The sequence below is a fragment of the Kryptolebias marmoratus genome, linkage group LG3 (genome assembly GCF_001649575.2).
Source record: "Kryptolebias marmoratus isolate JLee-2015 linkage group LG3, ASM164957v2, whole genome shotgun sequence".
Taxonomy (NCBI): Eukaryota; Metazoa; Chordata; class Actinopteri; order Cyprinodontiformes; family Rivulidae; genus Kryptolebias; species Kryptolebias marmoratus.
In genome coordinates, this window is record NC_051432.1 from 12,701,523 (window position 1) to 12,726,477 (window position 24,955).

At 40.7% G+C, this 24,955-nt stretch overlaps 1 protein-coding gene across 4 annotated transcripts in view; it reads right to left on the bottom strand.

Annotated features, from left to right (window-relative positions):
- Positions 1 to 8,941: 8,941 nt before the first annotated feature.
- bnc2 (basonuclin 2) overlaps positions 8,942 to 24,955 on the bottom strand; it is a 168,706-nt gene continuing 152,692 nt past the window's right edge. For 3 of the 4 annotated variants that reach the window (XM_037974592.1, XM_017406497.3, XM_017406508.3), the window contains 2 exons: positions 22,008 to 24,388; positions 8,942 to 15,074 (listed from right to left, as the gene is read on the bottom strand). In XM_037974592.1, coding sequence (XP_037830520.1) covers positions 14,258 to 15,074; positions 22,008 to 24,388 — 3,198 coding nt within the window. In that variant the 3' untranslated portion in view covers positions 8,942 to 14,257. Of the gene's footprint in view, positions 15,075 to 16,032; positions 16,107 to 22,007; positions 24,389 to 24,955 lie in introns of all 4 variants that reach the window. The other variant, XM_017406529.3, reaches the window with a different exon arrangement.

The window sequence follows — 24,955 nt, forward strand, 5'->3', positions numbered from 1 at the left end:
AGAATGTGGATTGTTCTTCTCCCTATGAAATCATCCGGACAACTTTACTGATTTTGTGCAAAAGTATGCCGACCAGGTTGCACCGTGTGCCATCAGAGATCTGCCAAGAGATGTAAACTCCTTGTGACTTTGATAGACAGTTTCTCTCCAGCTCACAATCACAGTGTGTGTAACTCATTCTTACTGTTTTTATACTGTCCAGTCAGATCAGTTCGTTTTAATTAACTGACAACTTTAGGACAAATAACCCAGAACAGCGGACAGTATGTGGATTTTTTTTTTTTTAATCATTTGTCAGAACTAAAACATTAGTGTATAATAATAACTGAGAGTTGGAACAATCTATATGCAAGAAGTTAGATCTTTTAATAAATGAATGATAAATATATGTACAGTATGTATACTGTATGTGTGATTACATTCACTGAGTAGTATTGAATTCCTTTTACATATTGTAAAGATTTTGTGCCACCTCCATTTTTCTTTTAACTTTTGTTTCTAAAGAGTCAGACTTTCATTTTAAAATGAATTACTTGATCAGTAGTTCTTTAGACTTTGTGAAGGCTTTTAAAAGTTTTCCTTTGGACTTTGGCTGCTTTTCCACTCATTTTCTGCCTACGTCTTGTACCTGATCAGGACAGCATATTGTGCAGTTCTGGTGGAAATATGTGGTCCAGGAGGACAAGAAAAATGTAATTTGTAGTCACATGTGGTCAGACTAAACATGACTATATTACTGCTGCTGGTGCACACTTGCAAAATGATGGGAACCGTGGAATGACAATAATTCGCCTGGCTAGGTTTCTAATACTTGGGCCAGCTTTAAATAGAGAACCAGCTTTAGTTGTTTTGTGGTTCTGTTCGCTATGGAATTCTGCAGACATATGAGAAAGATTTTATTTATTTTTTTATTTTTTAAACTCCAGGACCAGACAGTTCTTTGGAGTGCTCCAAGCATTGGTCAGCTGACTTGAGGAGTGAACACTCCTCAGTTCAGGACAGAATCATGGATGTTTTTTTGTTGCAGGTCAGAAATTATCATTCCTCCTCTCAGATTTTTCTCTCTGTGCAGAACTACACAAAATAAATTATGTTTGATTGTGGTTAGTTTTAAGATTAGGTATTCCCTGAATCATTAGGACAAAAACTTTAGCAGTAATAATAATGTAAAATATGAATGTGTGCCTCAAGGATCACAAACAAAAACCCTTTTATGAACCGTCTAAGTGCCTTAAAATGTCTTGTTTTCCACTATAGCCTTGTTATCCATGCGTCTACAGTTTTGATAACTTATTGCCCCTTGCTGGCAGCTTTGCACATCTGGCTCATTCCTAACTGGCTCTGGCCTTCATCCTGTCTCTGTCCCACCCTGCAACCCCGGTGTGGCATCAGACATACAGGCGAGCCACTGCACTGACGTGGTCATTTGTCTTCTGACTGCCATGGCATATGGAGAGGGCTGGCACAGCACAGATGTCCACTAAGTGCTGATGAAGGGAGTGAGCAACATGATGGGCTGGGACTGGAAGGATCTTTGCCGGTGCTGCTGGAGCCTGGTACAACTCTGCCCTGCTGGTTTTATTAACTTTACTGTACTGAGGAGGGAGGCAGTGAGCCCATTCAATAAAGAATGTGTTTCTAGATATATAGAAAAGTCAGAGACAGTGTGCTCGCATTTGCTCTCTTTCTACCTCTGTGTGTGCGTGCGTACTTTTATGTAATACGATGTGTGTGTGTGGGTGTGTAGATGGGTGCTGTCTAGCTGAGCTCTAGTGTACTGTGGAAAAGAAGGGTGTGGATTAAACCTGTTGGTAGAGCAGAGAGAGCCTGAAAAGAATAATTTGCAGCTTAAGGCCAATAGCTTCAAAGTCATGAATCCTCATGGGTGAGCCAACCAAGCTCTGAACCTGTCAATGGTAACTTACTCCTCGGATGGTATGCCAAAGACTTCAATAATGACATCAGCCAAGCGTGGGGGTGGAGAGGGAAGGGTGAGGGAGGGCTGAGACACCGGACAGTTTTCAGGGGTGCGAGCGCGGCCCCTTCAGAGCACTTTGAAGTCCCGCTTGACGAGAGCTTTGCAGCTGCCTGATACTGGCCACGCCGATTGGGTGCATGAGCCACCAGGGTGGCTTATCAGATTTATCGAGGCTTAGCGGTTAACGTTCAGAGTGTCTATGTGTGATAAAGTGAGTGTCTGTGTGTGTGGAGGAGGAACTGGGTAAAAAGGGAAAGGGTCATCTTCGTAACAATCCACTCGTCCCAGTTAATTTAGACAGCACCCTGACAGTGAAGAGGTAAGACTCTGCACTACCCCTCACAGGAGCCCAGCAAATCACTTACGAAGCATCTCATCCAGCGCTTCCCCTTTTAATAATCTCGTGGAGTTCATAGTTGTGAAGTGAAATTATAGTCAACAGCTCTGTATTCAAGTCTTTTATGTAAGCTCATTGCGTTTTATGACATGAACAACATAATCAAACTCTGCACCAGTTAATACAACAATCTGTCTGCGTCCAAATGGTAATTTCGCCACACACTAATAGGATATGGATATATTACCTTGAATTGTGGTTTTCTTGGAAAAGAAAGCGAACACCAAAATCTTGTCTCTGCTAAAGCTAAAGTTTCAGACACACTAATGAGTGGAAAAACATTTCGCCTGCACGACATTAAAGAGGGCCATTTTGGTGTGTGCAAGTGTGTGTATATGTGCTGCTGCCGCATTATATTTCACAAGCCTCGCCTCTCAAATGTTAGCAACTCATTTTCACCTCCAGCACAAACAAACAGAGAAGTATCGCCCATTTCAGCCTGTATCAAAGGCAGCATTTGTTAACAATAAAATGAACTGGTCTGAAATGGCTCCAGCACACATTTTTGTGCTCAAACACTGGCCAGCGTTTCTTTTCTTTCTTTTTTTTGTTTTTATATGCCGCAGAAATAAAAAAAAAGAGAGAATTTGCTGTTAGAAAGAGGGGGATATATGACTGTAAGACAACTGACAAACAAACTCCACCTAACTATCTTCAGTTTTATTCAATTGCGCTGCTGTAAAAGCGTCATTATTGCTTGAGTCATATTTTTTGTCATTTTTCTCAGTTTTGACCTGAGTTGTGTTGTCTCAAGAACTTGGCGTATCAAATTTGGAAGACGCTTCCAAGGCATGGTAACAGATATGGAGAATCGATAAGTGCATTACAAGGCTGTGACAGAATGACATCCCCACCCCCTACCTCACCTCCACCCAGCCTCCTGGTTTCACGTCTAAAAGGGTGACGACAGATCTCAGTCACACTCATGAGATCCAATCCAGGACAGATCACGTTATCTGTCGGGTGGCTTAAGCGATCATTAACCGTACGGTGACACTGTGGGCAGAACGTCACAGACATTTGAGCAAAACCTAAATAGGATCAGAATATACGGAGGGGTTCTATTTCCATTGCAAGCTTTTTGGACAACACTATCATCATTATCTGGTTTTCCATGGTCCTGGTCATTTGAGCCCAACTTAGCTCCCTTAGAATCAGTACCATTTAGGGGTAAAAACCTAAAACTCAAACTCGACTCACTCCCAGGTGGTGGTTGTGAAAGAGAGAAAAAAGTGGAACGGTTTAAAGAGACATAGGGAGAGACAGCGTGGATAAAAAACGAGCAGCGGGGTTTGTTCAGGTTCAAGATGCGTTGTGTCTGTTGGCAGCTTGTTGGGCCAACATTGTTTAACGTTCTACCCCTAGTGTGTTTGTGAGCTTTTCAGGGCTTTATGGCTCGGTGTGACTCTGCTGCCAATAGGTTCCAGATGCCTCCGGTGTGGGAACCGGGGAACAGAGTAGGAGGGGGAAGATGGGGAAGAAGCATAACCAGGTGTGACCCATTGCTGTCTGGGATGTTCTCCGTGGATATTCAGAATTAACGGCATGCGTGCTGAAAAAGAAGGGGAAACGACTTCTCAAACCAACACTTGACGAAGCTGCAATTAATTGTGGGCACACAAACTAAACAATTATAATTAATATTATTGGTATTTTAACTGCGTACCTCTCCACTCGTGCAGGCAGCCCGTGCACACACCCTCCACCAAGGCAAAGAGTTCATGGATTGAGTCGCATTGTTCAGCACATTTGCTGCTGGCACCGCTGAGGTCCAACATATGGCAGCACTCTGAGTCTTCAAGCGGGGTGTTGGGGCTCCGAACAGAACCTGCCAGCTCCACAGTGGCCTGCTATAAGGGGAAAATTGTCAGCAGGAACATTTAAAGTCCCAAACCGCAAGCACTGATAAATGTCTGCATTTCTCGATGTAATTACCTTTTATCCGGTGTCCCTTTTCCAAGAGGCCAGGAAGGAAACAACAGAGCCTATAACAGCAACAAAGCTTAAGTGGAAAAAAACAGTAATGGTTTGAAAGCTGGCTAACAGAAGAATAGTTGTGCATAGTGAACAAAAAGCAGAAAATAAGGAGTGAGTGGAGGTGGGAAGAGGTGTATCTGAGTTCAGCCAATGTGTTTTTATGAAGGAGAAAGTAAAATTTATTACAGTATAAGAAATCATTTGTGCTGATGCAAACATTTCTTTGATTTAGGGACAAATTCTCAGTAGTCAGAGTTTAAAGGCCCAAAGGTGGGCAATCATGTAACTGCATTTATCTGTGTGTGTGTGTGTGTCATTCTACTTGCAAAATATTTCATGAACCACTGCATGAATTTAAATTAAAGTGTCAGTAAGTAATCGTCCACAACTGATTAATTTTTTGGAGTCAGTCCGATTCGAGACAGTTGCTGCAGCTAATCAGCCTTAGCCAACACAAACATTGGTATAACTGAGACACTTTTACAAATACTGAGCTAAAAGTCGATGTGGTAGTAGTTGAGAGTCATTCCCCAAGGCATACTCTGAGTGCTAACAATTTGTGCAGCATATTTGTTTAACATGTTGTCATGCAAGGTGCTAAGAGACATGCATTCCTTCAGGGAGTGATACTGTTTGTTATAATTAGGGTTACTATAAACAAACTAAGCAATGCTGACAAAAAAATAAAAAATGCTGTTGGAAAAGCAAAACATGGTAATGTTTTCATCATAAGAACTTCAATTTATGAAGGAAGTCTGCAGATTAAATTAGGTCTGAAACAATGATATGAACCTGAGGATTTATAATGATAAATAATCATGTAAAAGATCCTATTATACATGTGTAAGATTTGTCTGTAAAAGAAACTATATCTTACCTCTAGTAGATAGCTTTTTCAATGACCTCAGTTTGGCTAAATAGATCTTAATTCTGACTGAACTCTACCAAGACCGAAGTGGATTGCTGCCTTCTCAAAACAACTCCACTTCCACTTTTAAAAAAAAACCTTCACAAAATCAGAACTCTCATTTTAATGTATTATATTAAACCTGAAAAGAAAAATGTTTCTACAGACGAAAATTTCAGAAGCTTCCTAAAGTGGTTGCAGGATTATTAGAATCAAATGGTATGCTGTCGGAAAAAACGACTTTTCTTATTTAAAGCTTTTATTTTTTGTAACATTACTTGTAGATTTAAGGGGTTACCGCCCTTCCAAGACTGCTGCCACTGTTGATAATTCCTTTCTCCTCTCCCCATCATCTGTCAAATAAACACTCTGCTACCCTACCTGATTTAGAGGGTCGAGGACCGGTTAACGTCTTCACGGAGGCCACCGGCTGCCGATTCAATGCCTCTGTTTAGATTATTTCTACGCAAGCTGGTGACTCTCCTGTGTCACTGATAAGAGTGCGGGAAGGTAGTGGCAAGAGGGTCAACCCACAAGGGGAATAGAAACTCCAGAAAATATCGAAAAAATATCTTCCTACCCTGGAAAAAAAAAAGTACTTTCCCCCCCAAACTTCTTCACCATGGCACAAGGCTATTACACTGATAGAAATTCTTCTCCCTCCTCAACAGTCTGGCCCTGAGCACACGAGGGGCCAGAGTCTTAGCCACATCTCAAGCTAATTTACAAAGATCCCGAATTATTCTCTTATCTCGGGCTTTAAAGGTTGTAAGGTTGATTAACAAGGTCCTGTCCTGTTTATCAGTTTGGGGCTGGGTATGGAAAATAGCCTACGATAAGTGCACAGACCATTAAACATTCTATTTCCCCTAATATTTGTTGGCAACCATCTGCTTAACTGATCTCCCTTCACTTTAATTAAAAGGGATTCCCATCTTGTTGGGGTCATTATGTGCTGGCGGACGCCAGGAGAGGGGTTTGTGATGAGTTCAGCGTTCCCTCTGTCCCTAGGTTGCCAGAGGGCTTTTTTCATCTTTGCTTCAGTGTTAACCCCTTCCTCACTGCACTCTCGCTTTTCATTTAACGAGGGAAGCAAAAATAAAGCAATAGTAAGTCCAGCAGTTGTTAAAAACATCCAGTTTGGGCAAACTTTTGTCTCCTCTGGGGAAGTGTTTAGATATTCACACTATCTCTCTCTCAGCTGAGGAGCCAAAGAATCGGGCCGTAATGGTTTGATTTGCCCAACTCTAGTTGGATCGATACGGCTGTTTACAGTTTCTCCCTCTTTCATCCCTTTTGTCTTTTTTCTAATTTAGTGTTCCCAAACCATGCACAGGGGTCTGAGTCTGTCTGCTGTGCTTGCATCTTTGCCCTTCTCCCCACTCTCCATCACTGTCCATTGATGTTTTTCCTCCCTCTTTCTTTCCTCCTTGTCCTCTCTCCTTCCTTGGTTGGTCTTGGAAAAAGAGCTGCATGCCTCCACACTTCTGGACAAGACTGATGGCTCGTCAATAGCATTAGCCAGCATTGCAGGCCTCAGTGGTGTAGAACCGAATCAATACGACCCAGTTAAAAGACTTATACGTGTATGCAGTCCATTTCAGCCAATTCTCATGTTACCACCGATGAGTTTTTGTAAAAATTCTGGAGTTGCCATCTAATTTATTCCCTTTATTTCTGTATTTCCTCAGGAATTCAATAAAAGTACATTCGCTGACAGTCATCCAGTTTTTTTTCTGTTATTAAATATATTATTAAAAAATTGTAACATATCAGTTCATCACAATAAATAAAGATAAACCAAAATGCAGTTTTGCAATGACACATGGAGTCTCATCTGCTTTTTCCCCCTCTAAATTCTAGTAATTTACTTTCTAATTATAGGGTGCTTTTTGAATCAATTAGTCCTCAAAGAAAATTGATTTCTGCTTTCAGTGCTGTCTTGAGATTGTGTGGATATAAACGTGTGGATATGTGCATCAGTGAAATATTTGAATTTTTGGTCAAGGACCTCTGTCTTGTATTATAAAACTCCCTGAAGAAATTTTTTTATTATTGTTGTAAATTGTTATAACTTAACCAAAATCAATTATTACTTTGATAATCCTCAAAAAATAAAAATAAAATAAATAAAAAGTGGATATTTGTTTCCTGTAAAAAAGATGAAACCGTTGTTTGCTTTGCAAGTATTTTGGTGTCCAGAATTGTCAGAAGCTGCTATTAGGGGAAAATACTCTCTTCACTCGTTTTCTTTCAACTTCATCTAAGAATATTTACCGATTTGAAATTTAGACGTCAAAAACTTTTATTGTATTTTTTTGTTCTTCAGCTGCAAATACAACCTTCTCCAATTAAAACAATATAAATTAGGACTTATTCAGAATATTATAATATATATATAATATATTAAATCTTAAACTGGTTTTTACTATCTAAAAACTAATGTCCCAGTTTTGATTTTACTAGAAACTTTTATTTACTATAACTCTTTTCTCATGTGCTTCGTTTTTTATAGATGTATGCATATTTTAGCACATCAGTAAAATAAACTGAACTGTAGCCATTTTTGTATCTTCAAAGGCTAGTTGGCTATGGCGGCCATCTTGAATTGTGTTAACTCTGAAGGTAATGTATATCTAATGATTATTTCCTGAAAGTTTCATTGAAGTCAAGTGGTTTGTGAGATACTTTGGTAACAAACAGACATGCAAACACATACACACAAAAACATGGGCGTAAACATTAGTGCCTGCCTTTCGGCTGCAGACGATAATAAAAATGAAAGAAAAAACATTGATCTTATGAACAGGAAACAGACTGAACTCCAGCCCTGTTACTTTTTCCACCTCAACGCCAAAACTTTAGATGAGTGGCTTTCTGTTAGAATTTGATAGTAAATCTCACTAAACCTAACAAAACAGTTTCCCCAATGGGTGCAAGTTTAAAAAGATTTGTGTGTGTTGTACATTTGTTAACAATAATGGGATCCAAAACTTGTAATAAGGACAATTTGTGTTTATTTCAATCTTTGTGTCATTACTTTTCTTTCCCAGACACAACAGTCGAGACGTTATGTTAGTTTTATTAGAGTAAAAATGGCGTTCCTGCTGGAGCTGATATTAGGGTGTAATTTGACCCCCAGCCACAGCATAACATAACAACAAAGGCTTACCCCAACACAACTTAATGTTTCTATTTTAGTTTGAGTTCTACCTGCTAAAAATGATCATACTTAATAATATTCTTTAAGATTTTATGACAACCAGTTGATTATTTTCTCACACTCCAGAAAAAAGGTATGAAATCCTTTTTTTTTAAAAAAAGCTTTTTTTCTCTCTCTCATTCGCTCTGTATTCTGACCACATGTGCCTTTTTAATTTGATTTCAACTTTTAATCAGACAACGAGACTTCATGTCCTTTATTTCCCTCGTTCAGTGACCATCGTAACTAATTGCTAACCACAGTAGCACCGTCTTCTCATGCCCGAACATCTTTTAATAACTCAATTAATCTAATGGTCCACTAATTGGTCAAGATAGCCTTTTCCCTAATGATTTCTATCAGAGTGCAATTAAAGAGCCCTGAAATCACGGTCTCTTGTTAAAACTGCTTGATTGACACGTGGTGTTGTAGTGTTATTTCTGCACATTTGCTAGGATTCACAAGTCTGATGACACAACGTCAGTGACTGATAAATCTTTAATATAAAAATTGTACAAGAATTCTGATACAAATTACAAGAGGTATTTGGACAAAATATGAATAAAATTCCATTTACATCCCAAAACCCTTATGCATTTTATGCAAAAACCATAGACAGTTATGATACAGAAACAAATACAAGAAAAGCTAAAAATAAAAGAAACAAAAGTCTTTTAAAAAGGATCTTTTTTATCCTTCCGTCTGCACATGGGGAACACTTCTTTAGGTACAGTATCGATGAGGCTTCCAAATCACCATTTTTGACGACAAAGTGACACAAGCTCCTTTGCTCTTTTTGTTTTTCGATTATGAAGCCATGCAACGCTGTCGAGTGCTGTAACACAGGCTTTTTAAAACACAGACACTACTGCATTGGATACTCAAAAACACAAGTTTAAAAAAAAAAAAAAGAATCACCAGCTCTTCCAACTATTTATACTTTAAGACTGTAAAATATATTTGAAAATACAATGGAAAGCATTTTATGAATTTACAGTATTTTTTTTTCAGGATAATTGACATTTCACAGGTTCCAGTTCAAATTATTGAGGGCATTTTTTTTAAAAGAACATAAGTCATAAAACTGAAGCATCTGTACAAACCCACAAGTGTGTATTTTTCCGTATAGTTCTACTGACATCCTATTAAACGTTTTACCTCACATTGTTCCATGAGCTACATTGACTGCAGGCAGTGCCACCCCTCATCCTCTCTTCTCCCTCCCATTGTACTCACTCATTGTGTGACATGAACAAAATGGACAGCGATTATCAGGTCAGGCATTTCATCCGTTTGCCTTCCCCTTTCTCCCCTCTTTGTGCCGTGCAGAATAATTGATGCCTGACGCTGCTGTAATCAAATATTTAAGATTCACTCCAGTGGTTTGGGCCGGTAAGGCGCTCCAAGCGCAACGTTTCTGATGTCCAGAAGTGTGGTCACTAGCTAGCAGAACGCAACGAGATCTGTGCTCGGTGTATTGAGAACTGAAGGAAAGTGGTGGTCATTTCTCTGGAGGAAAGGGCCGGACGTGTCTGGAGTGACTTGACTTCTCTGCAACAAACAACCAGCGAGATGCTGGTGAGAACGTCTGGAGAGTAGCCTCCCTTCTTCCAGCTCTACCTCTTTGTATCTTTCTCCCTCTGCACTAGATGACTGCTGCAAGACTCCAGCTATAAAGCATTCTCAGTTCAACCCTTTTCAACTCTTCCACCCTTTTCCCTCCTGTATCTCTCAGCTGTCTCCCTGCAGACAGACGTTTGCAAGCTTTTTCAGATATGTTTCTAGCCTCATGCAGCTTTGAAATCTGCTGGCTCAAACCAGCCCCATCCAAGAGTTCGAGGGAAGATGGTTCTTTACTTGTTAGCAGACGTCGTGACAGGTGGCTGCAACTTCAGAAACGGGAAGTGACAAACAGAACGTAAAGAGTGAAAACATATAAGCTGAACACTGAATGTGAGGTTGTTGACCTGAGCGCACTTTTGTTAAGTTTCTTAAAATCTAAAAGATTCTAAAGCTGTGACGTTTGAGCCTGCTGACATTTTAAAATAGACTTTGTTTGTTGGTAAAATACCTTTATATTTTATGAGTCGCTGTTAAGTAGAAACTTTACTTTTCTTTTTTGCATAAATTGGCTGTGTGAATTTCTTTACATCTGTTTGTTGCTGTATGGATGATGATGAAAAGTGTCCAAAAGAGTGTGTGACCACAGTTTATTAATTGTGCATAAAATATAATTTTTGTCAATTTCTGAAATATTATTATTTTTATTTTTTTTGGAGGGGGGAGGTACAAGGTTTCTGCCCAACAGCGACAATAACTGAAAACACTAAGAATATTGAGAATAAACAAGAAAATGGAGCATTTGGATGGTTTTGGTGTCTTGGCACCAGAATATTTGCTTTCTACAGAGTATAACGGCTGCTGCTTTAACATTAAAGCAATGGGTCATATAGTTTTTGAAGTAGTGGTATGTAGAAAGGTTATGAACAATTAATATCTCACCTGTTGTAGATAGCTTCTCAAACAGCCTTAGTCTGAATTGATGAGCTAATGCTTAGTCCGAATGGAGCCAGGACTAAAACGAACAGCCGTTGCTTTACAATATTTCATATTTTTCCTATTTCATCAAATTTTATGTTGTCATTAGTGTCACAATATTTGGTTAAATAGAATTCTATGGTTACTTGCAATCACAACTAGGGGCAGCAGCTAGCTGTAGCAGAAATACCATACCACACTATTTCTCCCAGAATAATTATGCAATACAAAACTGACGATGGTGTAAAAGTTTATAAAATAGTGTTTGTGTGTGCTGTTTTAGTTTTTTGAAAATGCAGTTGCTTTAAGACTGGAGATCACTCAAAAAGCTGTCTACAACAGGTAAGATATTAATGAACTATCTCATTAATATCAAAAACAAAGTTTTATTTCCTGGGATGAGATCTGTTTCTGCTCATCCCCGCCACCTCTAGAGGTTAGAGCGAGTCATCTAGGGGCAGCCATTCTGCTGTGCCACTCTGCTTTGGGTTTGAATGTTTGTGTGTCAGAGAGACAGCTGTCAGCAGGGTTCCTGGAGAAGCACTTTTTATTTTAAATTTCTGCCAGAGCGAAGGCCAGGGGGATTGAATGAGCGAATAAGGCAGCGAGCGCCTCAGTGAAACCCACTCCTGGGAGAAGGCAGGGGTTCCTGTACTCAATTTTCCCTTCACTTGGGATAAACAGGCAATTACCCATCCCTTTTTGCTATGCCATGGCCGTCCGGTGAACTTAAGCATACACTATTAGCGTGCGTCCCTGTAGGATCTGCGCTGTGGCGTGTGGATGTGGTAAGTGAGTAGCAGGGATGAAGAAATGGGTAAGGCAGTTGTTAAATGATTGTGCACTGACAGACAAAGAGGAAGAGGGAAAAAAGAGGAAAGGAGAGGAAAAAAAGAGAAAGGAAGCGAATTAAATTACCACCGGCCCTGAAGAAGAATAAGCACACATAGAAAATGAAGAGATGAATTGAATTCAACTTAATTGACTGAGTCAAATTAAATTGTTCGGAGCACTCTCTCTTCCCTTCCTTTTCTCCTTCTGTCAGTGTCACCGTCTTGTCAGCAACCTTGACGTCTGGCAGTGTAACAAAGTGACAAGTGAGTTATTAGACGGAAGAAGCTGGAATGGCGGGATGCCTCCAGGTAACAGAGAAGCAGCACATTTTTAATGATCGCTGCTGTCATCCTTTCCTCCCTAGTCAGCCTTCCACCTCCGCAACCTTTCCATCAACCTCAGCTCTCTGTCTCGCCCTCTTTATCTTGGAGAAAAGAGGCCGAGGAACGGCATGTGTCCTATAGGTGGAGTCCTAAAAGAAAAAGGCATGAAATATTTCAACAGAATAGGTCATGTCTGTACAGCGAAATGGCTTAAGTGTAAGGGAAGTGGAACTCAACACTGTTATGGATGTAAGGAACACTGTACAGCACACTGTATAACACTGCATATTTTCCCACTGTGTTTAGCACCAGTCGAGTAAAAGAAGATCTCGTGTAGTAACACATGGCATCTGGAATACATTGATAATACAAGTCAAACTCCTGAACAATGTCTAGTTTTTGTCTTTTTACAAAAAAAAAAAAAAAAGATTTTACCGGACAGAAACATTTCAATGAAGATACATAACTTGCTAATAAATAACCCTTTCCCTTGGCTACTTTTCCCAATTTCTCAGAATATTTGTACCGTGAGACAGTCATAGACAAGTCAAAAACAAAAATGTTTCAAAAAAAAAAAACAAGAAAGAAAGAAAAGAAGATGTTTTGGACATAATATAGGATCTCAGCAATGGAAACCTGCAGCAGAATTTCACAGCAAATGTTTTAAGACTCAAGTGCCTTGTATTGATCAAACGGGGGACAGTTCAAGAACAATGTCACACTGGAAGAGCTTTTTATATGCAAAAACATAATTTGGTCAGAGTTAAACATATTTTTTACTCTTTTTTTTTTACGTCATGTTTCATTAAGACAAACAATTTGTGACAATGACAAACTAAATGCATTCTGTAGAGGAATTTCTACATACAAGATAATTTCTGAAATTATGACAAACATACAACTTAACAAAAAGAGAAGGAGATATCGACTTCTTTTCCTTCCAGATCCCATCGTGTTTGGTGAACAGCACGTCATATTTAGTCAGACTTGGTTTAATTTTGAAACTGTGTATTTTTTTTTACACACTTCCTGAATGTGCTGAAGAGTACTGGGGAAAGATCTCAGGTTTTGTTAAGAGCTTTCAGTTGGGGAAACTGTGTGGTGAAATTTAACATGTGCAAAACAAAAAAAAAATATTGGGACAAGTGCGTTCAATTTACCGTAGCCAACAAAAAACTTGCCCAAATTTGCCATTGCAAAAAAAAATCTTCAAAATAATATTACACATCCCCCTGTATAGATGCAAAGTGCAAAAACTAATCTGGTGTACTAAAATCATAAACATAACAACCAAGAAAAAAAAAAAATCATAGAAATACAGAAAATGATATCAGTGTAAGAGCCTAAAAAAAAGCATGCCGGCAACCTCTAAATATCTAACAAGCATTAAAAGCAATTCACGTGATTTTTTTTAATCCTTAGGACTCAGTTTGAAACTCATCTTTGAAGCTAAAATAATAAGTCAAGGTATTAAAATGCTACCTCTTTCTCGCCTAAAAGTGGAAGTATTGTACTGTCCTGTAACATAAAATCATAAAGAGAGAAAAAGGAAGCAAACAACCATCAACACAACTCTTACACCAAAAGCCTCTTGGGAAATTATTTACAAATGGAGCTGTCATGCTTTTGTAAGGGGTCCATTTAAAAGTTATCATTACACAAATACAACAAGAAGAAGTTTTTTGTTTTTCTTTTTTCAGTACTATCGTTTCCGCAGGCAAAGTCACAAATAAGAGTTTGAATGGATTCTTTGGATGTAAACACAAAGTGGGAAGAAGGCAGAAAATGAAAAGACGGGAAGGACTATGAGAAAAAATTACCTGGAGTTTTGTTATAAAGCAAACTCCATACCTACGAGCATCATCCTGTTCTTCCGATGATGGATAAGTCAAAGGGCACGATAAACTGTATTTAGAGTCAATTAATTTTATACATGGAGATAATAATGTCTTAAAAGGACGGGCATGAGGCATACAGGCATTTAGCTTGTATTTGATGGTCCTGGGATAGGAGTTAAAAGCTTTTTTTGAGGAGGAACAATGATGAGAAATGAACAAAGGAGTGGGCAGACCAACAGGAGGGTCGAGCAGAGAGTTGTTCTTCAGTCTAATATTGTAGAGAAGGGCGTGTTTTTATGAAGGTTTGGGTTCTGAGAGTGTCGGTTACGACTGCGCACAGAGCTGAACACCATGTTGCAGCCGGGAATTTTGCATTTGTGCATCTCGCGTAGGTGGACAGTCTTGTAGTGCACCCGCAAGGTTCCTTTGTTGCTGTACATTTTGTGGCAGATGTTACAGAGGATCCCACCACTGCTGCCATTACTGCCCCCAGTGGACGAAAGAAGGAATGGTGACGAGGAAGAGTCCAGTCCCTCGTCTTCTCCTTCTTTCAGTGCTCCAGTTTCGTCCTGATGTACCCCTTCAGCCCGCCTCTTGACACGCCGGGAGAAGTCCTCTCCCTCACTGTTGCCCTCCTCCTCGTTCTCTTCTCCCTCCTCTTCCAGGTCATCCAATAAGATGCCTTCATCGCTACCTTCTTCTGACTCATGTGAGGAGTGGACGCTGCTGCTGGACTGAACACTGGATGTGGTGCTCAGGTCCAACACCACGTAGTCGTCTGGCTGACCCCGGAAGAGGCCGTTGGTGAGATGGTTCTTAAAGTCCTGGTTTAAAGGATGATGGGGGTAGTCGTTGCTCATGGGGAAATGGGCATTGAAGTTCAGACCAGGGGGCCTGAGGCCGGCGCCTCCAATGCCCATCCTGGACATAGGGTCCATACCCATATGATGCCCTGCGTAGATCTTGGCCAGTAGCTCAGCTCGGAGGTCCTTGGGCAGTGGCGTGAGTTGAGGGTCAAGGACAATGTCGTCCAGCTCTTTGGTCAGCAGTTTGCGGTGCAGGTTGATGTTGGAACTGTGCCTAGTGCAGAAAGACAGTCACAGTTGTAAATCAGAATGCTGTTGATGTGTTTAGGTTAAAGTTGAACTCTCAGACACAAAACCACATTTAAATACGTTCATTTATTCCAGTTACAGTCTGGGTATAAAAGCCCTCCCAGAGAGAGAGAACTCCACCTTGTAGCTCTTCTTGAAAGAAATGCACTAAGAAAGCAACGAGACAGAGCATCCTGCCAGTGTTTACCACTGTCAGCATGTCTGCACTGCACAGCCCTCAAATCCAATAGACTCTGACTCAATTAAATACTCCACCGTATTGAATGGGAGTTTATCAATTGATTTGAGCAGTGGTAATGTGATAATCGAGGGGAACTGGATAGCATATTAGCACAAGGTCCTGACAGCATTATCGCATTCGTTCACTATTGGAGGTGGCCTAATCGAGCACCTGGATGAACATGTCTTTATGTAGCCCTGGATTTAATTAAGATGGGCATTTTCCCAAACACAATGCAAACTGTATCACATATTCTGCTACAGCTGATCAAAGAAAACTCAGTAACAAATGCCATGCTTAGCGGGGATTTCACTTAGCTCACAAAGCCATGCTGAAAGGTGTAAGGTGAAATGGGCTCAAAAATCTAACTTCTCGCTCCAATTTTACTGTTGCCAAATGATCTTAAAAAAGATGGGGGGCCCACGGTACACACATCACAATAAAACTGCATTACACAGAAAAGGAACTTAAGCCTCAGGTGTGACATATATAAGGCTTTTCCTCAATAACGGATCAGCGCTTAGATCAAATGAGAAAAATGTGCAAACACTCAGTGCCGTTTATGTGAAGGGTTTCCATGCAGGGAGGGCACATATGTGTAAAACAACACAAAATTACAAAAAAAAAAAAAAAGAGAGAAAAGAATAACATCATCCCCAGCAGGATGGGTATAAATGGAGTCACAATGGATAGTAGAGCTTACCAGCAGTGGCAGGGTTGATGCAGTCAAAAAGGGTCCCTTTCCTTTAATTATTTACTTCCCTATCCGACATTGTCCTGCAAGAGGTAAGAATACATTCATTTGAGGGACCCTTTTCTGTGAACCAAGCAACCAGGAGCCCGTCCACTCGAGCATCGTCAGCATTGTGGAGAGGGAGAATGACAAATTGATCGGCTGTTGCCGTTACTGCAAGTGCATGTGTTTGTGTGTATCTATGTCTGCTTTTGTTTTTTGTTTTTTTCGTGGAAAAGCTAAAAATCTGCTCTCTTCATGAGGCTTTGTTCAAAAAGGTTACACAAATCATTTGTTCTTCTTTATCTTTTGATAGCGCAGTTGAAACCATATGGCATTACTTTTGGGATACAACTTTGGAGTTATGTTTAATTCTTTTTGGCACTGTCTCTGTGTAAAATCGTAGTTTTGACTCTTGGTTGTGAGAGACCAAAACTACAAGTTGCTTTTGCAGAAACGCCTCAGATTTGAGAAGACAAGAGAGTCACAGATTTGCTCAGTTAAACCTGAGGTTCAGGGGGGTGCTGGTGATGATGCTCAGATAGGCAGGTCCTTTGCAACATGTCTCCAACTCTAAAACAACACCTTCTCACTGCTAATAAGCTCTAAATTAACCATGGCTATCTATTAAAGTCAGTATTTTATATATCAAGCAGTAATTAGTGTGCAGAGAAAGTCTGATTCAATTTTATACAATCAAAATGAACACTTCATTGTTAGAAAACTCCAAACTTCAAGTGAAAAAGACTTTCAAAAGACAATTTTTCAAATAATTTTAACAGGGATTTGCAAATAAACTAAAGAAAAAGTGGTTTTGTAATATGCTGACATATTACAAGTATTTAAAAGTTGTTTTAGTGTAAAAACTAAAGACGCAAAATAAAAGAAAAACTGTTTGCAGTCAGAAGACACCGTTATTTAACCTCTGTGTTGGCAGGATCTCCTTGCCTTAAACAATCAGAATAAGTCAACTGAGTCCACACGCTGAGGACATAATGCCCTCTTCTCTTCATTTATCAGATTTAGATTCTCTGCCCCATTTCCCACTCCCTTCCATTCCTCTACCTCCATCACTCCTCCTCAGTATCTTTCAACCTCCCCCCGCCTCACATCTCTACAGTACCTCCCTGCTGGCCAGTAATGTGGCTGGCAAACCAATTTGACAGTCTCATCTTCGCCCAAAAGCTGGGGGAGGCCCCCCGAGAGTCCAGTTTTGACTGTGCAGAGGAGGCAGAGCGAGAGTGTGCCCGTCCCAATCGCCGTTAATCACCTTTAGGTTCGTCTGATGGCCCTTGCCCTTGTTTTTGTGTCAGTGCGAATGTGTATGGATATACACTGTCTAAATGACTCATAATGTGTAAATGAGATGGAGCGCCGAGACATTGGTGGTCCTTTGTCTTTCCTGTCATTTGGGGTGTGTTATGAGGTTTTAGGTTTGAGTGGGAGGACAAGGATTTCAGTAACATTCATCACGCTGTTACCGTTACGTCTCTGCTGCGTTGTTTAAGCTCCTTCAACAGCTTATGTCTCAAACAGTTTCTGGACACTCACAAAAATAAGTGCAAAAAAAATTAAATATGCATTTAAATATACATAAAACAAGTTAGCTTTTAAAAGTGTTTCACAACTCTGTTAATTATCGCTTGCTTCCGTGGGTTTCTATATGTTATTCATCTGAGGGAAAAATGCTGTTTTCTTTATTCTCTTTAAAATAAATCACAGTTAGGCTGTCAGTGGTATTCCAAAGGGGTGGAGTTTTCAAGTTTTTTGACTTTTATTCACCAGATATTTTAAACTGGGGTTTAAAGGTCTTTGCTAACATATTCCCTCTATGAGCAGCATGCCCTTTGTTTACAAGAGACTAACGCAGAGCTGACTGGCTCGCGGAGGAACCGGGCCCACATGCCGTGAGGGGACCTGGGGGAAAGGCAGGAAGACGGAGAGACGAAGGAGAGGGGAGGAAAGAGACTTTCCAACATAATTAACCTTCACTCTCTCTGTTTGCAGCGGCCCGTGCAGGGACCACGGGCTGCGCACGGCTGGATCATGGGAGCGTGGAAGAAGGAGGACACCTGCTCACTGCGGCGACACAGAAAGAGATGGTTAAAATGTTGTAGTGAAGGTTAACTTAGTATAGGATGTCAACGACTCAAGAACTACGGGGAAAGGGGCTAATAATAAGGATGATTACTGCCAAGCACAGTTTATCAGGCAGCTTTTTCATCTCTTGTGTCAACACTGCTCTCTCTCAAGAATAAATACGCAGTCATTTACTTCTTGTGCAGGAGGCAGCCAGGGGGCTGAGGGAAAACACCTCACTGTATAGTAAAACCACACACTTTAGTATCAGTTTTACATTTTAAAACTCCTCACGTCATGTGTTTGATTAAATACTCATAAAATTCTCACTTTTTGTATGAGTGTGCATGTACAAATAGCATGCGCACAGATATTTTTGTATGCATTTGTGTAAAAAGAAATTGCTGTTTATCTACAGTGGAGAGATCTAAACTAGGAAGTAAAGATGTTCCTGAACAGTTTATTTGCCTTGTGACCTCTGACTGTCATCAGCTGGCTGTTTTCTTTCTTTGATGCAAAAGGTTTTAATGCTCTCTATTGTTGCATTTGGCTTTTCCCTTGTTCAGTGAACTAATCAAACACACACAAGTCCTTCTTGGTGCTTGATTTGAGCAGGCAGGCAGAGCTGCATTTACATTTACACAAGCCAGCTGTGAATAAAACAATTCAAACACGATTCACTGCCCTACTATTTAAAATGCACTTCATTTCTTATGTCAGAGATCATCACACTGAGTAAATATTACGTGTTTTTTCATACCAGTTCTGTTTTGCCTTAGATGAGCTACTGGCTAGACCTGTTTATTAATTGTTACCGTTAACCAAGTCAGAAAAAAAAGATCTAATTAGCAGAAAGAATGTAGTTTAACTTATCGAATTTACAAGCAATAAACATTCAAACAGTATTTGGTGCAAATAAATTTTTACATGCAGTATCCTAATCTTATCAGAGCAAACGCTCAGATGAAAACAACTAAATTATATTCCCATTTTATTGCTTCCATTACACTCAAATACACATTATGTCATTAGAGGATTATCCAGGGACAGATTTGATGAGAGCGAAGCTTGTGTATTGACTTGACTCAAAGCCCCAGGATTTCTCCAGCTTTGCAGTGCTTCGTTTTTTGTTGTTTTCCTCCCCGTTTGAACCAGCGGCAGAGTAATGTGTCCCATATGGTGTCAGGAAGCGTATGGAAACAACAGCGTGCGTTGGTCTCACCCACCCAAAGCGGGCCTGCACTGGCTTAAAGATGCATTATTGTCATAGCATGCTCGGTTCTCGTTCCTACGAAGCTCTGTTGTCCATATGCTCTGCCACGTTGTGAGTTTGACTGGCATTTTATATGCTGGTGTTTTTCATCAACTCAGTTAAACTGTCACACACGTCCAAACTGACAAGGTGTTGAAATTTTTTTTTTTCCTTCTTCTTCTTATTGATGCAGTTTAAAACTTCTGACTTTGGTATTTCTAAAAGCCCACCTTCCCAACACTAAATCCACCCCCCTCCCACTTTTTTTTAGAAAACGTTCTGGTAATTATTATTTTTACTCCTGACTTTTGTGTTATCTCATTTAGCTTTCCACAAGTTTCACCATGTGCGGATTTAAAAAAAGCAAATGAAAAAACAAAGCAGAACTGATGTATGTGTTTATTCTTTGATCCAGGAGTTAAATATTAACATCTACAAAAATCTGAGGAATGTTGCAGCTTCTCTTTATGTGAACTAATCTGAAAAAAAAGGTTTAGATTGTCGCGTGCATAGCTGTGCAACCCCATCTTCTGTTTATTTCGCCGACACGTGCATAAAAAGCCAGTATTATTTTAACAGGACTGATTCACAACATTTTAAAGGCTTGTCAGAAGACTGGATCTAACACGGTTACTGGTGGCAGCGCACCACAGTCACACCTCTGTCATCCTGCTGCTGTCGGCACAGCTGTCTCAGGTGAGCAGCAGCACAGTTTCACCTTTACGGACGCCACCTCGTTTTCTGCTCCGCCACCCCCCCATTCTCTGCTCACATCCAGCGTGCCAGAGTCTCAGATTCAACAGCTCTATTTACACGCTGCTAATGAACAAACAGTGCTGGGAATAGACGCCACAAAAATAGCAAATGTAATAAAAGGCTGGGGGCAGAAAAGGGATAGGCAAGTTTGGACAGAGAGAGGCAGCAGAAGACAAAACGCTCAAGAAAAATGCAAAACTCCTTCAGGTGGGACTCTGGTTTTCCCTAAATACAACATTTACTTGAAGTTTCACTTGCAATAGATGTAACAAGATAAAAGATTTCAATTCATTTTCTACTGAAAACCAGAAACCGTTTTTTTTTTTTTTATATGAAGCAGGTGAGTTTTCTCAAAGATGTATATACTGTATTTATGTGTGAAAGTTTACAGGTCATTAGTATGCAAACAATTATTGTTTTGAGCCCCTTGAGGAGCCTTTGCTGGGCATTAGAGATGTTCTGTATCTGCAGCGTGTGGTGTGGCATCAAGCTGCTGTTAGTGCCGCTCCAGCATATATATATAAATATATATATTCTGCAGAGTGAGTGTGTGGGACTGATATGTGCTAACAAGCCCAGGTGAATATAGCTGGCCTCACCTCTTATAATGCGCTAATAAATGCAGTGGTTTGACAAACTGCTGTCAATGTTAATGTATGCGCCTTGAAAAGGTGAGGCGGTGAGGGCAGGTAAACAACACACTGCAGCTGGGAGGTTGATGTGTACGGTTTTAACGTGTGTATGCGTTTCTCTACATTTCACTCCACTCTGCCGAACTTTGAGTTGACACAGAGCAGATGTCACAGAGTACATTTTTAAAGTTTCCTGTGAACTAACAGATGTTAAATGGCAGCTTATTGGGGAAAAGTTAGCTAAAGCTACAAAGTTACTCTGAGTTTATTAACATGAAATGCAGTTCTGTACAAAAGTCTTAAGCCATCCTTTAGATTTTCAAGTTTTCTTTAAATTCCTGTATATGACCTGTTTAAATGGTCATTTAACACTGGCCTGTAAATCTTTCAAGTTAAAAATGCACAAAAACACATCAGAAGGACCATTGTTGAGTTGACACAGTTACAGAGAACTTGGGAAAAACACAAATTTAAACAGTCTCTTCAGGCACTTTGTTTCCATCAAAGACACTGTTTGTTCCTATTGTTTTAGTTACAAACAATGTAAAAGGTAGCACAACTTAACAACCATAAACAGCATTTTTGAAGAGATTTCTAATACTAGTCATCAACTGAAGCAGTTCATGTGTCAGGTTCTTGCCAATATTTTTTTTTTTGTTTTGTCACTATTTCTTGTTGTGCTAACGTCCATATACAGTTCATCTGCTGTACATTTTCAGGTACTACTTTTTCTTTAGCCTTCAACTTGCTGTATATATATATATATATATATATATATATATATATGCCACTTTAATTCATCCCCTTAGTTTAGGTACCTTTACAATGCTTGAAATTTGCTGAAGTTGGAGTGTTTGAGTTTTGTGGCATAACAACAAAAATATATATATATAATCTTCCTAAATTGTTTAGAAAGTCAGTAACAAAAAGTAGTCTACATTCAAATAAAACTTTGAAATGCCTTTATAAACCCTTTAGAAGTATTGCTCAAGACCACTTTAAAAAATCCATAATCAAAGTCTTGGACCTTCAAAGCAAATACAAGAAAAGTGGGGTGGCTCAGATACCGTAAAACACCAATACCAACACTGTTTTAACAAGGCTTCCACGAAAACGCTTCAAGCCTTAAAAAATTACTGTTATGATAAAATTAGAATTAAACCTACCTTGAAATGTTACAGAAAAAACATGATAAAAATATTACATTTCAGACTTGTTGCACTCACCTATCTCGGCTGCGCCGGGAGGGGAAAGCAGCGTTGCAACCAGCCACTGTGCACACATGCATCTCCTTGAGGTGCACGTTCTTGTAGTGCAGTTTCATGCTGTAGGAGCTCTTGAAGCTCTTCTTACAAACGTAGCAGATCTTGGGATCAGGACTTGAACACGGATCTCCTTCGGGTGAATGAGACGAAGGGAACTTGGGTGGGCTGGCACCGTACCCGATTGAAGAGATGAAGCTCTCATGCAGAGCAGCCATGCTTGCGGCAGCAGCAGCAGCCGCCGCCATACCTCCATTATAGAGGCCGTACTGGCTCATGCAAAACATGTCATAAGTTGGATCGTTTAGTTCTTCCTTAATCTTGATGGGAGGCTGGTGAGGGGAGGGTGAGGAATGGCCATTTCCTTCGATTTCTTTTCTCAAATGTGCTTCTTCATTACCCTCACTTTCATGCTCCTTGTCCAGACCCCTTCCACCCCTGCTGTGCTTTTGATGTTCCTCCCCATCCATCAGCTCATCTCGATAGAACATCTTAGAATCAGATGTTTCAGACTCATTTTCAAAGTCTCTTTCGTGGTCCTGATCCTCAGAAGTAAAGCTGTCCATACATCGTAGCTCGGAAGCTCCGCCCCTGCTCTCACTACCAGTCCCTTCCCTACAATCATCTTCACTTTGTCTAATCATTCCTCTCAGAGCCAAACCAGGGCTCATCTCATCTTGGGAGGGCGACTGTTGCCCACTTCCACCACTGTGGTGTCCAGTGCCACTTCCACTGTTGTTGCTGTGACACTTGCCATTAATTTTGATGTTGTTATGGAGAAGACTTGACTGGTGATGATGGTGATTATGGTGCATGTTATCATCATCGTCTTCATCTTTGTCCTCATATTCATCGGCCACATCAATCACTTCCTTCTCAATCTTAACAGGCATGCTAGACTTACGGGGTTTCTTTTTAGGTGTAGGGTCACTGCTGCTTGTTGTGAGGTCCTGGTTGACACTAGCAGTGGATAAGCGGTGGGCCTCTGGCATGTGGACATTATTATGTGAAGCAACGGCAGCCAGGATATGCTGTTGCTGGTCCATCAGGGTGGTGCTATTGGTAGTAGAGGGCATGATGGGACTGGTTGGCAGTGACACTGGAGGACTGACAAGGTCTGCTGGGGACACCAGTGTTCGATAGAATGGAGGCACCGGCTGCACAGGCTGCACTGACTTCAGTGTGGGAAACACTAATGGACTTTGAAGAGGTGACTGAAGCAAGGGATCCACTGGTGGAGTTGTGAAGCCAAGTGGTGGCCTTCCTGGGCTAGTGAGTGTGAATCCACCATTCTTGCTGTTTGAGATGACAGATGTACCAGTGTTGGAATTGGCACGGATGAGGTCCTTGTCACGGTTGTTGCGCAGCATGGGCATGTGCAACCGTGGATTCGGATTGGCACTGTGGCGGTTACGGCTGCGCAGTGAGCTGAAGACCATATTGCATCCCTCGATGGTGCAGCGGTGTTTGATCTTCAAGTGGACAGCATTGTAGTGTATCTTAAGTGTCCCTTTATCATAAAAGGTCTTCCCACAAGCATTGCAACACACGCGGCCCTTACGTGAGGTGGCTCCCATGCGGCGCATTCGATGCATCTTGGAAGAGAATGAAGGATGGGTGATTGTTTTAGATGGCTCATCTTTTACAAAGTGGTGGTGGACCTGGTGATCACTCAAGCTGTTGGGCTGCTGAGATTGATTTTGGGTCTGCTGTTGGCCCTGTTGCTGCTGCTGCTGCTGAAGTTGTGTCTGTTGTTGCTGCTGTTGAGCTTGCTGGGCGGATGGCGTTGGTGAGATGGGTGATGCACAGCTGTTGGGTTCTGTCTTGGGTTCAGTGTTGTTGTTAATGCCTCCTAGTACTCCACGACTAGGACTCTGACCTGTGCGGAAAGGTGATAGAGACACTTCTGATTCACTGGTCTCCACATGTTCTCCTTGGTTTGGCAGGCTGGGCTCCCGAAGCCGTAGGGCAGACTGCTCCAAAGGGAGGCCATTGGGGGGCAAGCCTAGCATGGGGGCAGAGACTGGGTTGATGTACTGGAATGGTAAGAGGAAGGCTAAGCTGTTGGGGATGTTTTCAAAATGGTGAATGCTGGATGGGCTACTGTTTTCCAGATGTGTCAACAGCCCTGGGCTGCGGGTCCTATTATTACTTTCGATGAATGTTCTTATCCCAGAGTCTGTCTTTGACGAGGGAACTGTAACTGCCTGACCTTCTTTCTCCTGAATAGCCATAAGCTCCACAATGGACTTGGTCTCACCAAAGCGCAAGAACTGCTGCAGGGTGATGATCTCTTCTTCGCGGGACATGATGGTCCAACGGTCCAGCACCTTGCCTGCAGCATCCTAAATGTCCCAAAAGAGATAAGAGAGAAGATACAAACTATTATTGATTGTGAATAATCAGTCTGGTCAAAGGACAAGACAGAGATAGGGTGAGTTTTTCTGCTCATGAAATTCAGAAATTCCCGGAGCAACACCTATCAAAAAAGCGTCAAAAATCTAACCCTTCTCAATGCAACTTTTCGATCTATTCCTCGTCAATTTAGCTCACTGGCCCAAAAATCACACAATAATTTAAATGAATCAATGATGTGTAGTCAGAAAGAGTTACAGAAGGTCTCTGCACATTTAAGCATTGTAAAGTGCTCATATAAACCTATGAGGCTGACTAAAACAGCTTTGTAAATATGAACTCTTGCTGAAACTCCCTCCGTGTACAAAGAGCACTTTGAGGTTTTTACAAACCATGTGAGCCAGAAAAAAAAAATCCAATAGAAATAATAGAATAATTAGCGCAAGCCAATAATCGGACCTCGGTTGGCATGCATTTGTCTGTGTGTTCTTTATCTCTAAGGCAGTGAAATGCTCAAGGGAGGACAGTAGGAAATAATGGACTTTGGAAGATAGAAT